The sequence below is a fragment of the Asterias rubens genome, chromosome 14, assembly GCF_902459465.1.
Source record: "Asterias rubens chromosome 14, eAstRub1.3, whole genome shotgun sequence".
NCBI lineage: Eukaryota > Metazoa > Echinodermata > Asteroidea > Forcipulatida > Asteriidae > Asterias > Asterias rubens.
Genome location: NC_047075.1, coordinates 5,451,539 through 5,466,871, shown reverse-complemented (window position 1 = coordinate 5,466,871; position 15,333 = coordinate 5,451,539). Strand labels below are relative to the sequence as shown.

The window sequence follows — 15,333 nt, the reverse complement described above, 5'->3', positions numbered from 1 at the left end:
TTTGGTCACCACCGTACTGCTGTAGAACGGTATGGTATTCGTGTATTAAATCGGATGGAATAAGGGGTGGGGTGGGTGGGGGGGGGGGGCAGGGGGTTATCGAGGGGGTGGCGATAGTTTGTTCCACAGCTCTTGAATTACTTAATGAAAAAGCAAACACATTTAATTTGTTATTAAAGCATTTACATAAGTGTAGTTTACAACATTGATAGCTGATGGGAGACATGGACTACAAGTTGCTGCAAGATCTTTATATCCATGCAGACAGTTAGGCCACGTGCGAATTGGCGGCTTCAGCTATGGCTACAGCTAGATTTCCGCATCATCGTGCGTTGAGATATAGGATGTCCTTAGCAACACCCTTAGCAACAGCCGTAGCCGTAGGTGTAGCCGTGGATGCCAAATTGGACACAGTTTGAGCTTGTTGGTGGTGGAGTGAACTGACTGAACTAGATTTTACATATCTTCAAGGTTTCTTCTGCTAAACTATTTATTGAGTCCTAGTAGTTGCATCCGGAGATGTGAGGATAAGGCTTCTTCTGGTTCCGGTTTTAGTCTCTTTTCCGTTTTCGGTTTAGCCTTGTAGATATATAGGGAGGATATTGAACCATTACCTCAAACATATAAAATTATGGTTTCGCAAGTTCTTGCTCATTTCACTGCGAACATCTGTACGCAGGGAATCAACGTCAAGAACTCGCGTAGTTTTGTTGTTGAATTTATTGTTAGCTAAGCACAATGGGGTTGTTGATCCGTTCACTCTTGATCGTTATGATCGTGAAGTCTATAGCGGCACGACAAAGTGCATCTTCCAGCAGTCAGGCAACGGGTTCTTGTGACCAAGACGTAATTGTAGAAAAACTGAAGGCCATACTAATAGATTACCTAGATCTGGTTAACGGTGAAGTAAGGAACACACAACAACAAGTGGGAGAGCTGAAAGATTCAATGGCTCAAACTCAAGAAGCTGTTTCAACTGAACTGGAAGCCACTAGAGGTAAAGTAGACGAGTTACAGGTGGCCACTTCTGATAATCGAGAAAAGATAACATCTGAGCTGGAAGAAACAAGAAGCAAGATGGAAGAGTTAAAGGTCTCAGTGTCCGCCTTGGTGAAACTCATTACTAATGGTAAGTTCTGTCGCAACTCCCTGATGGTAGACTATTTCTGTGACGTCACTCTATTGTTGAAAGTGTAGATTATTTTTACGAATCTACACTTTGCTACGAATCTACACTAAAGTGTAGATTCGAACATAATCTACAGTTTAGTGTAGCTTCATTCAAAACTTTAAACTTTAACAATTCAATTTACAAATTTCTGTCTTTCCAAACTGAAAGAATAGCGTATGCAACAAAACATAGCTGGAAAAATTTTATCTTTCAATTTACTTAAACATTTTTCAGATGAGAAGAAGATTACTCTAAGAATATATTAAGGTTGTACTCGATAATGTTGCAAGAAAGTATGCCCATATACTTTGTAAAATATTTCTAAAATGTGACAAACCGTCGTTTGACATACGCATACGAAATTAGACTACCTAGTTGTTACTATTGAGAATTCTTTTTCATTGAAACTGTTATATAAACAATGAGGGAAATAATTTAAGTTAGAGAATAGACTCTAATGCTACTCTCACGCTGTGGTGAATATTCTTGCGAATATGAATATTTGAAATTCGCGATGAATTTGCCCAAAAGTTGCAATTGGATAGTTCATATTGTTCTTCAATCTTCAATGGTGGAATCCTTATTCAGCTATCTATAGCTATACTAGGATGGTGCAGAAGTGACGTCACAGGCAAAGTGCATAAGAAATAAGGTGAAGTAAAGGTGTCGAAAAGACAAAAATACTGAAAACAAAAGACGATAACTTAGGGTGCGTAAAAACTGACGGATGATTTAGAGGAGATGTGAGCCCACTGGTAGCCTCATCCCTCTAATAGCTGGTAGGGCAGTTTCCTTGAAGGCTGCTATTGAAGGAGACATTACAGTGGCTGCTGGGAGCTGGTTCCATAGTCGGATGGATCGAGGGTAGAAGGAGTATTTGTACGGATCTATGGATGTGACTGGTATGGTGAACTTTAACTGATGGTCATGTCTTCCAAGAAATGGTGCTGTTTGGACGATGGATCGGAACTGTATGTTTACCAGTCCGTGATGAATCTTGTAGAACATGGTTAGTTGGGAGACAAGTCGTCTAGTATGGAGTTGCTCCCAGCCCAGAGTATTAATCAAGCTAGTCACAGATGTTGTTCTCCGAAAGTAGCTGAAGACAAACCGTGCAGCAGCCCGCTGGACTTGTTCAAGGCGGTTTACTGTGTTGATTGTGTACGGGTTCAAGGCTTCCGAAGCATATTCTTATTGGGGGCGTACTAGGGCCTGGTATGCTCTTGCCTTGACTTCCTTGGTACAGGGAGACAGATTACGACGGAGTAATCCAAGGGTGCGACTGGCCTTCTGTGTGATTTTGTTACAGTGGTCGTCCCATCGAAGATCGTGAGATATGGTAACTCCGAGATACTAGTGTTGGTCAACTCGCTCGAGCGTCTGTCCAAAGATGTTGTAATGGAAGGTACTTGGGTTGCGCTTCTTCGTTAAAGAAAGGATGGCACACTTTTTAACGTTGAAGTGCATCAACCAGGTTGAGGACCAATCTGCGAGGGCTTCAAGATCTCTCTGAAGGATAAGGTGATCATTTTGGTTCTCTGTCTCCCTGTAAACAATACTATCGTCGGCGAACAACCGCATGCTTGACTGGATGTTATCTTGGATGTCATTTATGTATAGTCGGAATAAGGCGGGGCCAAGGACCGAGCCCTGAGGAACACCCGATGAGACATTTTCCCACGAGGAGTGTGAACCATTGACAGAAACTGCCTGTACTCTGCTATGCAAGGAAGAGTTAATCCAATCCAGGGTTGGACCTTGAATGCCGTAGTAACCTAGCTTGGCGGATAGTCGTTGGTGGGGCACTTTGTCGAACGCCTTGCTGAAGTCTAGAAGTACTACGTCAACTTGTCCACGAGTTTGGAGAGTATGCGCCCAGTCTTGGCATGATGATATTAGTTGAGTTACAGTTGAGAGCTTTCCCTGAACCCATGTTGTGAGTCTAGAAGTATGTTGTGTGCACTCAGATGTTTGGCAACGTGGCTAAGCACAATATGTTCCATCACTTTACAGCAGACGCAGGTGAGGGAAATTGGACGATAGTTTGCTGTTCTCGGTCGTCCCTCAACCTATGAATATCTTACGCATAATACTGCATGTTTACCAACAGTACCATTGCTTACCAATGCTTACGAAAATCGATGGCGAAAAACCGCCTTCATAATATGTGCTGAGTTTATGCTACTCTCACACTGGGGAGAATATGCTAGCGAATGTTACGTTCACAAGTCATTCTCCACCTCATTACGAAGATCGGTCAATTTATGCTGCTTTCACACGGCGAATATGCCAGCGAATATTTTATGCCAACGGAACGAAATTCTCGACAATCGCTTAAACATTCGCCGGGTCTTCATTACCGCGTTCACAAATTAAACCGGTTTCTAAATTGACCGATCTTCGTAATGAGGTGGGGAATAATTTGTGAACGTTCCGAATTTGTTACCAACGCTTACGAAGACACGACATAATAGTTGCGAAGCTTGAGTGATGTTTAATATTTCCGTTCGTAATCACATTCGCTAAGCATATTTTCCCCAGTGTGACAGCTTAGCTTGATGCTACTCTCACACTTGGACGAATATTCTTGCGAACATGAATATTTGAAATTCGAGATGAAATCGCCCCAAAGTTGCGATTTGATAGTGAATAATGTATGAATATAAACTGCTCACAAAAAGTAAGGAAACTTTTTTCAATCCAGTATATTTGTTATTATTTAATACTCTCTTTGTATATGGTATATATCAATGCAAAGCTGAACTGTTCCTCTTTAAAATGATACCACATTTGCAATGATTACATGTTGCTGGACTTGGCTACACGAATAACAATGAGGCAAAGTCACAAATCAAATGTGCCAAAATTACCGTTGTCTGTGAATGGTCAATAGGTAATGCTCAATAATCAAACCGCTCAAGCTTTTCAGAACCATTAATGGTTTACATCATGATTTGCACCAGTGAGCTCATCGGACACAATTTGTTTAACCCTCATCTCATGAAAAACACCTTGTTTGATGGGTATTTGCAAATCGATATTCTACAGCCGAATGCAGTCCCGTACTTGCAGACTCTTGAACCAAATGCCATCTTTCAAGATGACAACGCTCGCCCCAATCGAGCCCGACTGGTGACTGACTACCTGAAAAATGTTGGGGTGGCCGGATGGATTGGCCTGCTAACAGTCCAGACCTGAATCCAATGGAACATCTGTGGGACCAGCTTGGTCTCGCTGTCCGTGCCAGAACCACCAACACATCAACTGTGGCTGACCTAACCAGGTTCCTTAATAAAGAACGGAACGCCATCCCTCATCATCAGCGCATCACAAGACTTGTGTGCAGCATGAGAAGAAGGTGCCAGGATGTCATCAACGCCTTCGGATCATCCACTTGTTACTGAACTTTTTGTATCAATAAAGTGTATTAAGATCAGTAAGTTGTCTTGCTCTATACCAAACTTCTTGTCTCAATAAAGTGGATTAAGATCAGTAAGTTGTCTTGCTTGTTTGAATTACAGTGTCAATTTGATTGTTCACACAGTAACACAAAATTGCTAATTTTGGCACATTTGATTTGTGACTTTGTCTCATTCTCATTAACGTGGTCAAGTCCAGCAATATGTTATCATAGCAACTGTGGTATCATCTTAAAGAGGAACAGTTCAGCTTTGCATTGATATATACCATATACAAAGAGAGTATTAAATAATAACAAATATACTGGATTGAAAAAAGTGTCCTTACTTTTTGTGAGCAGTTTATATAGGAAACAGAGACCGTACTTAAGCTTTTAGTATAAGCAGATGAGGCAGTGAGCAAAACAATTGCCAACATTGCGAACATGTTTTAGGCATTGGAGTTGAAACATAATAACAATCGAGTTCAGTGGAGTCTTGGCCGTTAATTTGATTCTACCAAACAATAATATTGTTCGTGCGTAAACAAATTTTGTGCTTGGGTATATTGGGCCCGAGGCTAGTTATCCCAATCCCCTTTACATTTCTAGGTTGTGACAACATTTTGCCAACTAATACTGGACCACGCGTCCCCACCCCTCTGTACTATAATGTTTATTGGGGAAATTCGAATCTCCACACAAATACCTCTATTGTTTGGGGGGGGGGGGTATTTGTTGAGGGTTGTTGGTTCTTAAACAGCAAGAATGATTCTTTCTTTTAGACGGGTCAAATCATCGGGATAAGGAACAACAAAGGCAACTAAGCCGCGCGACTGGGAAGCGTCCATTTATTACAGGGGGTTGTGGAGCGGTAAAGGGTTGCGGAAATCCAGAAAAGAGGATGTCCACTTTTGAGCCGCTGTGAAACAACGCGTCCAATCTGCTTTTCGGCTAGCAAAAAAAGTCAAAAAGTGCATTGAACTAAAACGTTCAATCCACTTTTCTGCGTCAAGGAAACCAAAACAGGGGAGATCCACTTTTAGACCACCAGTGTAGGTGAATAAGTAAAATTTGCTTTTCTGAAATCAGAAAAGCAGAAAAGCAGAAAATGGATGTAATTAAAACGTTCAATCCACTTTTAGGGAGGCAGAAAAGCAGAAAAGTGGAAAATGCATCAGGAAACAACGTCCAACTTGCTTTTCTGCTTTTCTGATAGCAGAAGGAAGCATTAGGAAGCGCTTCGTATTTGCGAAAATGAATATTTGAATTTTGCGTTGGATTCGTCCAAAATGGCGGTTGGATAGTGATGTATTTCATCTCGGTCCCACCCCTCGATCGTCATCGGTCGGCGCCCTAACGAGTCTGGGCCTAATCTAAAATTAGTGAATAAAATTAGAGCTAATTTTTTAGAACCTTAGTTAATTGTTTATTTACATTTCACTCATCAAAACATATAATCTTAGTTACAAAAGCTTTATTTTGACGAAATACCACTTCCAGGTGATTTTAAAGTCCTCTTGCTTTTACTTTTGTTTGTAGATACCTCCGATATTGACGATTCTGATGCAACTGATGAATTTGCGACCACGACTGAAGGAGGTAAGCGTATAGCATTGGGTTAAGTTACATCATTAACGGATGGGTTAGTTTGACAAACACGTTTGTGTAACTGTGACGTCATTGGGTCTCAAGTTGTTTAAATTCAAAGCTTATTATTATAATAACAACCAGATCTTTATTTAAATGTGTAAAATACTCAATCTTTGTAGCATCATATCTTAAAAAAATACCCAGCCGATTTTAAAACTTGTTTGTTATGGAACGCCAAAGAGGCATTTAATCATCGGTGATGGTCTTTTGCAACCGGTGATCAAATTTGTCATCGGTGGTGGTCCTATGCGATCGGTGATCAACTTAAGCGAGCGGTGATAAAACACGATCGGTGGTCCATTTTAGCGATCGGTCATGCATATTCATGATCGGTGATGGTATATAGCGATCGGTCATGCATATTCACGACCGTTGATGGCTTTTTGCAATCGGTGGTCAACTTTAGTGATCGGTGGTGGCTTTTTGCAATCGGTCAACTTTAGTGATCGGTGGTGGCTTTTTGCAATCGGTCAACTTCAGGGATCGGTGATGGCTTTTTGCATGCGGTCAACTTTAGTGATCGGTGGTGGCTTTTGCGATCGGTCAACTTTAGTGATCGGTGGTGGCTTTTTGCAATCGGTCAACTTTAGGGATCGGTGATGGTTTTTGCAATGGGTCAACTTCAGGGATCGGTGGTGGCTTTTTGCAATCAGTCAACTTTAGGGATCGGTGATGGCTTTTTGCAATCGGTCACATTTTGCAACCGGTGATGGGATTTTGGGATATCCGAATTTTGCGTCCGGTCGGTGCAGGCCTACTTCAAAACCTATGATTGGGTAGATTGTGGATATTAGTTGTTGTTATTTTCTAGTTCACACCACCATGGAGGAATAAATTACACTCACCAGCGGGTTGACTGACTTGCCAAACATTTGTAGAAGAGTACCATTTTATAACTATGTAAGGGGGAACGCAACAAACATCAAATTAATCAGCTCTTTCTAAAAAGATAATAATAATAATAACAAATGGGTAGGAGAGGGTGTGGAAGGGTTATCTATGTCCCACAATTGGTTGTCGTCTTCTGGAAATGGTGTATGCCGGGGAAATACAAAAATTTATATTCAGTGAAGGGAAATGTTTTTGAACAAGAGTCTCTACCGATAGTTTTGTGTGTAAGGGGAAATCTGAAATCATACAAGTAGCCCTGTGTAAACAGACCCGGAGGTGAGAACATTATGACCACACAAAAACCGTTTTGATGGAAAACACATATGTGCATCATGAATGTGATGGACAAACACAGACCGGGACGCACTCAACACGTTTTATAAAAGGCTAGGTAAAGTATTATACAAATATTTCCTTGTAATAAACGGAGAGACACGTATTAATTGAATCCAAAGCGAAAAACGTACTATATAAAGTTCTTAATTTAGGGGGGGGGGGGGTGTATAAAAGAGTTAAATCTTATATAAAATTGAAGCTTTAAAATAAGCTTTACTCTAAACGTAATTTTGTTTTAAATTATTAATTAATCAATCTGTCAACTTCAGGGATCGGTGGTGGCTTTTTGCAATCAGTCAACTTTAGGGATCGGTGGTGGCTTTTTGCAATCGGTCAACTTTTGCAACCGGTGATGGAATTTTGGGATATCCGAATTTTGTGTCCGGTCGGTGCAGGCCTACTTCAAAACCTATGATTGTGTAGATTGTGGATATTAATTGTTGTTATTTTCTAGTTCACACCACCGTGGAGGAATAAATTACACTCACCAGCGGGTTGACTGACTTGCCAAACATTTTTAGAAGAGTACCATTTTATACCCAGATAACATACATACATTGGGCAATCAGTTATTTCAAATTATTACATTATTGCAATCAAGATTTATTAATATCTACAATTTTGGGGGAGATTTTATAGCAAAAAAAATCTCAACAAATTACATTACTTTGTCATTTTTTAATTGTTTCGACAATCTTAAGACATCCAGCCTGTGCCACAGCTTTGACACCCTGCCTTGAAAATTGCATATTATGACCAATGTCGGTTCAATGCCGGCCCAATGGTGGCCGTTACCAAATCAGTATTGGCACAACAAAAGTTGTTTTATACCATTATTTGCCAAAATGGTGTGCCACTTCGAAACCAGTATTGGCCCAGAAAAAGTTGTCTATACCATTTTGTCAAAATGGCGTGGCGCTAAAAAAAAAGTATTGGCCCAGAAAAGATTGTCTATGGTGCAGCTACAAAACCAGTGTTGGCACAATAGAGGTTTTTTACCATTTTGCCAAAATGGTGTGCCGCCAACAAACCAGTAGACAGATGAAAGAAAGTAAAACTTTCATTATCAGACGAAAATTCAACCAGCATTTTAACTCGTAAGTTTTTATTAATAAAATAAAAATGCAAAAAGTATATTAAATATATTAAATTTAAATGTAATTACTTTGCAATAAAAAAGTTCATTACAATAAAGTGTAGTTGTCCATGATAAACACAAAACATAAAAAATGAAAAAACAGCAGCAATGAATAAATCAAATTAAAAATGCTATGTAAAAACCAATAAACTAAAAAAGGAGGTATTAATTTTAGAATTTTGTTTTATTAATAGTATTCGGTTTCTCAAAATGCCGGTACCATCAGGGGTCGATTTCACAGAGAGTTAGGCCTAGTCCTAACTTAGGACATAGTCCTTGGAGATATAAGAAACGTATGGCTAGTCCTAAGTTAGGACGATTAACTCTTCCTAACTCGAGATAAGACTAGTCTTACCTCTTTGTGAAATCCACCCCAGCTTCAATAAATAACTTGCATGGGCTTATTCCTTTTTAAATATCAAGTCGGTTTAGTCATTAGAACATATTTCTTTACCGTTTTGCCAAAGCCAGTATTGGCATGATTGGCCCCGAAAAGGTTTTCTATAATGACACCATTTTGACACCAGTATTGGCTCAATGAGAGGTTTTCTGCCTGTTTTCCCAAATGGTGTGCCACAAAACCAGTATTGGACGACTGCAGGTTTTCTACCACTTTCCCAAAATGGTGCACCGCTACAAAACCAGCATTGGCCCATTAAAGGTTCATCATTTTGCCGAAATGGTGTGCCGCAACAAAACCAGTATTGGCCAAGTACAGGCAAACCTCCGTCCTAACTAAAATAGTTTGCCTCTATAAAACCGACATTGGCCCAGTGTGGGCACTTTACTAGCAAGGACATGACGCTTGACCGGAAGAAGGCCAGCACTGGCCCAATTCTGGCTCAATATCATCATCATAAATAACGGCACCGTATCGAAACTCTACGCCGGTACATGCCACCATTGGCCCGATACTGTATTGTTTGTTAGGCTATAACTGAAAAAAGGTTTGAACATAGGTTGTGAAGTTCTTGGGATATTGTCCCACTTCCGGTTGACCTGGAAGTAGAGCTAGGTCAATATGGGGGCCAAATTTTGTTAAGGTTAATCCTTAATGCTCAAAGAGTCTCTAAGTAAAAAAGGGTTTGAAAATCGGTTTTATAGTTCTTGAAATATGGTCCCACTTCCGGTTGACCCGGAAGTAGAGGTCAACATGGGGTCGCGGAAACTGGAACAAGTTTGAAATAGGTTGTATAGGTCTTGAGATCTGGTCCCAATTCAGGTTGACCCGAAAAAAGAGGTCAACATGGGGTCACAGTTTTCCAAAGTAAAAATTTGAAAGGAGCCTATAACTGAAACAAAAAATGAAGATTGATTGTGTAGTATAACTGAAACAAAAAATGGGCCAACTTCCGGTTGACCCGGAAGTATACTTCTTGAGATATGGCGCTCTACTAAGATTTACTAATTAAATATGCAAATGAAGATCACAAGGTTAATTAATTAATAATTTAAAACAAAATTACGTTTAGAGTAAAGCTTATTTTAAAGCTTCAATTTTATATAAGATTTAACTCTTTTATCTTTATACTTTATACACCCCCCCCCCCCCCCTAAATTAAGAACTTTATACAATACGTTTTTCGCTTTGGATTCAATTAATACGTGCCTCTCCGTTTATTACAAGGAAATATTTGTATAATACTTTACCCAGCCTTTTATAAAACGTGTTGAGTGCGTCCCGGTCTGTGTTTGTCCATCACATTCATGATGCACATAATATGTGTTTTCCATCAAAACGGTTTTTGTGTGGTCATAATGTTCTCACCTCCGGGTCTGTTTACACAGGGCTACTTGTATGATTTCAGATTTCCCCTTACACACAAAACTATCGGTAGAGACTCTTGTTCAAAAACATTTCCCTTCACTGAATATAAATATTTGTATTTCCCCGGCATACACCAGGGACTTTTCGTTTTCGATGACGGATGGTTCTGCGACGGTAAAGATGACATTTGGCGTCATCTGCGCATGCGTCGGCTTTGAGGACGGTCGTCCCTCAATTTCTACGACAGTACTTGGGATGAATCTTCGTTGTGCTGAAAACGACAACGTTTAGCTGAACAACCGTCGCAGAACCATCCGTCGTCGAAAACGAAAAGTCCCTACCATTTCCGGAAGACGACAACCAATTGTGGGACATAGATAACCCTTCCACACCCTCTCCTACCCATTTGTTATTATTATTATTATCTTTTTAGAAAGAGCTGATTAATTTGATGTTTGTTGCGTTCCCCCTTACATAGTTATAAAATGGTACTCTACTAAAAATGTTTGGCATGTCAGTCAACCCGCTGGTTAGTGTAATTTATTCCTCCATGGTGGTGTGAACTAGAAAATAACACCAATTAATATCCACAATCTACACAATCATAGGTTTTGAAGTAGGCCTGCACCGACCGGACGCAAAATTCGGATATCCCAAAATCCCATCACCGGTTGCAAAAGTTGACCGATTGCAAAAAGCCACCACCGATCCCTAAAGTTGACTGATTGCAAAAAGCCACCTCCGATCCCTTAAGTTGACCGATTGCAAAAAGCCATCACCGATCCCTAAAGTTGACCGATTGCAAAAAGCCACCACCGATCACTAAAGTTGAATGATTGCAAAAAGCCACCACCGATCACTAAAGTTGACCGCATGCAAAAAGCCATCACCGATCCCTGAAGTTGACCGATTGCAAAAAGCCATCACCGATCCCTAAAGTTGACCAACTGCAAAAAGCCACCACCGATCCCTAACGTTGACCGATTGCAAAAAGCCACCACGGATCGCTAAAGTTGACCGATTGCAAAAAGCCACCAACGATCACTAAAGTTGACCACCGATTGCAAAAAGCCATCAACGGTCGTGAATATGCATGACAGATCGCTATATACCATCACCGATCATGAATATGCATGACCGATCGCTAAAATGGACCACCGATCGTGTTTTATCACCGCTCGCTAAAGTTGATCACCGATCGCATAGGACCACCACCGATGATTAAATGCCTCTTTGGCGTTCCATAGTTTGTAACCGTGACCCCAGGTTGACCTTTACTTCAGAGTCAACCGGAAATGGGATCATATCTCAAGAACTGCACAACCGATTTTCAATTTATTTACAGTTATAGATCCTTTGAGCATTGAATATCGAACTTTGGTTCGCCTAACCCCATGTTGACCTAAACTTACGGGTCAACCGGAAGTTGGACAATTATCTCGAAAAACTACACAACCGATTTTCAATTTATTTTCAGTTCATGACCCTTTGAGCGTTGAAAGTTGACTTGGTTACCGTAACTCCACGTTGACCTTACTTCCGTGTCAACCAGGAGAGAAACATTAGTCTCATAAACTACATGTACAATTTTTTACAGTTTTGAACTCCTTGATCATTGAAGATTAGCCTTGGGAAACTAATTACCCTAAATCAACCTTTACTTACAGGTTAACCGGAAGTCGAACCAACATTTCAAGCACTATACACCCAAATAAATCAATTTACTTTCAGTTTTAAAACCCATAAGTATTGAAGATTGAACTTACCTTGGCTCCGTGTTGATCTTATTTCTGGTCAAACGAAAGTGGGACCTAATTATCTCATGAAGTACATACGCCATTATCAGTTTCTTTTTAGTTCCAGAACCTTTGAGCAATGACGGTTGAACTTTGGTTACCGTCACCCCATGTTGACCTTTAGTTGAGGGTCAACCGGAAGTAGTTTTTAGTTGTAGACCCGATGATCATTGAAGGTTGAAGTTGGGTTTACCATGTCCCCTGTTTGAACTTTATTTATGGGTCGACAAAAAGTTGGACCAGATCTCAAGAACTTAACAGCAAATTTTCTTTTTCTTTTCAGTTATTAACCCGTTTCCAGGGCCAGGTTTAAAATGAGTTTTGAAGTCAGTATTATAATGAAGTTTGAGTTCAGGTTTCTAGGCCCGCTTTTAGCGAAAGGGGCCTGTTACAGATGAGGGCTATTCTATCTCAATGGCAGGCTCAATTTAAAGCTCTGGAGCGTCCAATCAAAGCAATACAGCACCGAACATCCCTTAGTTTGTTCCAAAACACCTAAAGTCCAGTAACATTTTTAGCAGTTATGCAATTGAGGGTTTATGTTTTGTGTTCTCCATACCTCAACAGATGTGTTCCCAAGGGATTGTTCTGATATTCGTGCGATCGGTGCGTCGGTGAGCGGTGTGTACATGGTGCGACCTCTACGTTCCAGTCAGGCTTTCCAGGTGTATTGTGATATGGAAACAGACGGTGGTGGATGGACGGTAAGATAATACGCTGTATAGTGAATGAATGACGTCACCAATTCAATACAAACCTATAATTTCTACAAATATTGTGTGGTCTTGTAGGTGTTCCAACGGCGTCAGGACGGCAGTGTAGATTTCTCTTTGGACTATGCCAGCTACAGCCGTGGCTTTGGGAATGTAGATGGAGAGTTTTGGCTCGGTAATGACAACTTGCACCTTCTGACCGCTCAGGGCGAGTACCAACTACGCGTGGATCTTCAAGATTTCGATCAAGTTACTGGGTATGCCAAGTATAACTCCTTCACCGTCGCTAATGCGAGTGAGAACTACATGCTGCGAGTGGACGGTTATACAGGAAATGCATGTAAGACGAATTCACTTTGTTTAGGCAGGATATAGACTAAATTATCAGCAACCCCTTTATATTAAGTTTTCGGTCTTTACGGCAGATGGTTCTGCCAAGGAAAATTGTGACATTTGGCGTTATCTGCGCATGCGTCGGCTTTGGGGACTGCTGCCCCTCAATTTCTACAAAAGAACTGCGGATGAATCTGCGTTTTGCTGAAAACGAAAACTCTCAAATGCCAACCAAGGAGGGGCAACTTACAAAGTGCTTTAAATAAAGCGTTTCATAATGCCGCCACATAGGTACACACAATCTCGCTCTTATTGTAAATGTACACAATAACTTATCGTGCATCATGTTCGTTTGGTACTTATCGCGTAAGCACATGACAAGTTTGGATCTATCTTTTCTGTACACATTAATTATCATGTATAGTATACACGATATTGTTTCAGACTACCCTTAGGGGTACACAATAAGTTTGGGAACTTATCGTGTACGTACATGAAGTTATCATGTACGTATACTATTAATGTTAATGTAGGACTCATTGTGTACGTACACGGTAAGAGTGATTGTTTGGTGGTTCATGTGGTGGCAATTACTCTTCTGTCAAATAGGCCCTGCAACTGAAGCTGTGTCGGATTGTGAGAATTATCTCACATCTCTCACATACAATACCCTCTCAGTTTGTGCATTGTCGTTACCTAGGCAACATAAGAGCCAAATTCAATATTACTCCTTCCCATCCTATATCACGTACTTGTACTCACACAACTATGACCTCATGTTTTTATCTTTCAGCCAACGGGTTAAAATCCCACAACAACATGGGCTTCACGACCAAAGACAAAGACAACGACGTCAATGCCTTAGGGAACTGCGCACATCAGTATCCAGGGGGCTGGTGGTTCAGGTTCTGTCTTTCGTCCAATCTGAACGGGCTTTATTTCCATCATGCCGAACTCGGTGGTCGGGGAGTTACGTGGAATAGCTTTTCCAATTATCGCTCACTCAAATTTTCTGAGATGAAAATTAGAAACCGAGTTTAAGCGAGCCCCTAGTGTGGTGAATAACTCATTACAGGTTACGGCATTCTGGGGAAATCTCCCAATTGAAAAGTTAAAGTCCCTTTTTTTAACGTAATATGCTTTAAACTCTTTATGTAAAAAATGCCTCCTTTTTATACGACAATCAACATGGTAAAATTAGGATTGTATCAGCTCGTGAAATCGAGTAATGAAAAGTGAATGATCACAATTAATGCACAATGTTACGATATCAGTGTTCGGCCTGCTTTGTCCTCAAGTTAAATTAATTTTGTTATGCTTATTATATCTGAGCTTATTGAAGTTCACTTTTTTATTTTTTAAAAGGCTTGTTGACTACTACATTTTCCAATAAACCAATTGAATCTGAAAAAGACTTCAGGTCTAACGCTATTCTCGGGTATCTGAAGGCACACAAGTTTGTGGAACAACCAACGGTATCTTTTTCTTTCATTTTTTTTTCTCGCAACTTTGATGACCAAATTGAGCGCAAATTTTCACCGGTTTGTTATGTTTATGCCCAGGGACACACCAAGTGTGAATACTGGTCTTTGACCGTTATACCAAACGTGTCCAGTGCCTTTAAGTCAGCTAGTTATTTAAATCTCACTATTAAATCTTGAAAAAGTACTGTTAGCTCTGCCTTATCGGGCATTTGAAAAGTTGGTTGTGTTCTTGAAACTAGAGGTAAACAGAAATGAAGCTGAAATGAACGGACCGCACGAGAATGAGTTAAGCTTTGACTTATTTCCTTTATCTCTGATAGCAAAAATCATTGCCCGAAATCCTATCACCTTGACTTTTTTTAAGGTGAGAAAATAGTTTCTTCACACTTACTGAAAAATTTCTCAACAGGTGACTTTTGTCCTTTTTCTTGTTCTGGTTCTGAGTGTTTGAAGCAAGTCAAAGTTTGCATCAGTTAAGTCAATGCTATAATTATAATAGTATGTTACGTACTTCTCTTGGAGAACTTCTCAACATTTCATATTATGGCTTACATGATGCATGTGTTACTAAGTATCATAGTTCAAATAAATATGTTGTTATCGATGAATATGGGAATCCCTGAGCAGTTTTTGATGGGTGCGTTCGATTAGCT

At 40.2% G+C, this 15,333-nt stretch overlaps 1 protein-coding gene across 1 annotated transcript; it reads left to right on the top strand.

Moving 5' to 3' along the window:
* The first annotated feature begins 624 nt into the window (after nucleotides 1-624).
* LOC117299070 (fibrinogen C domain-containing protein 1-B-like) lies at nucleotides 625-14,594 on the top strand. Its single transcript, XM_033782482.1, has 5 exons — nucleotides 625-1,129; nucleotides 6,111-6,170; nucleotides 12,718-12,854; nucleotides 12,942-13,203; nucleotides 13,990-14,594. Exons 1-5 carry the CDS (start codon nucleotides 739-741, stop codon nucleotides 14,235-14,237), a joined length of 1,098 nt encoding a protein of 365 aa, XP_033638373.1. The 5' UTR covers nucleotides 625-738; the 3' UTR covers nucleotides 14,238-14,594.
* The last annotated feature ends 739 nt before the right edge of the window (nucleotides 14,595-15,333 follow it).

Excerpts from the sequence above, each read along its gene's own strand:
- LOC117299070 (XM_033782482.1), top strand. The coding sequence starts at position 739 with ATGGGGTTGTTGATCCGTTCACTCTTGATCGTTATGATCGTGAAGTCT. Across the intron at positions 1,130-6,110 it reads GGTGAAACTCATTACTAATG|ATACCTCCGATATTGACGAT; the intron begins GTAAGTTCTGTC and ends TTTTGTTTGTAG. Across the intron at positions 13,204-13,989 it reads CGGTTATACAGGAAATGCAT|CCAACGGGTTAAAATCCCAC; the intron begins GTAAGACGAATT and ends TTTATCTTTCAG.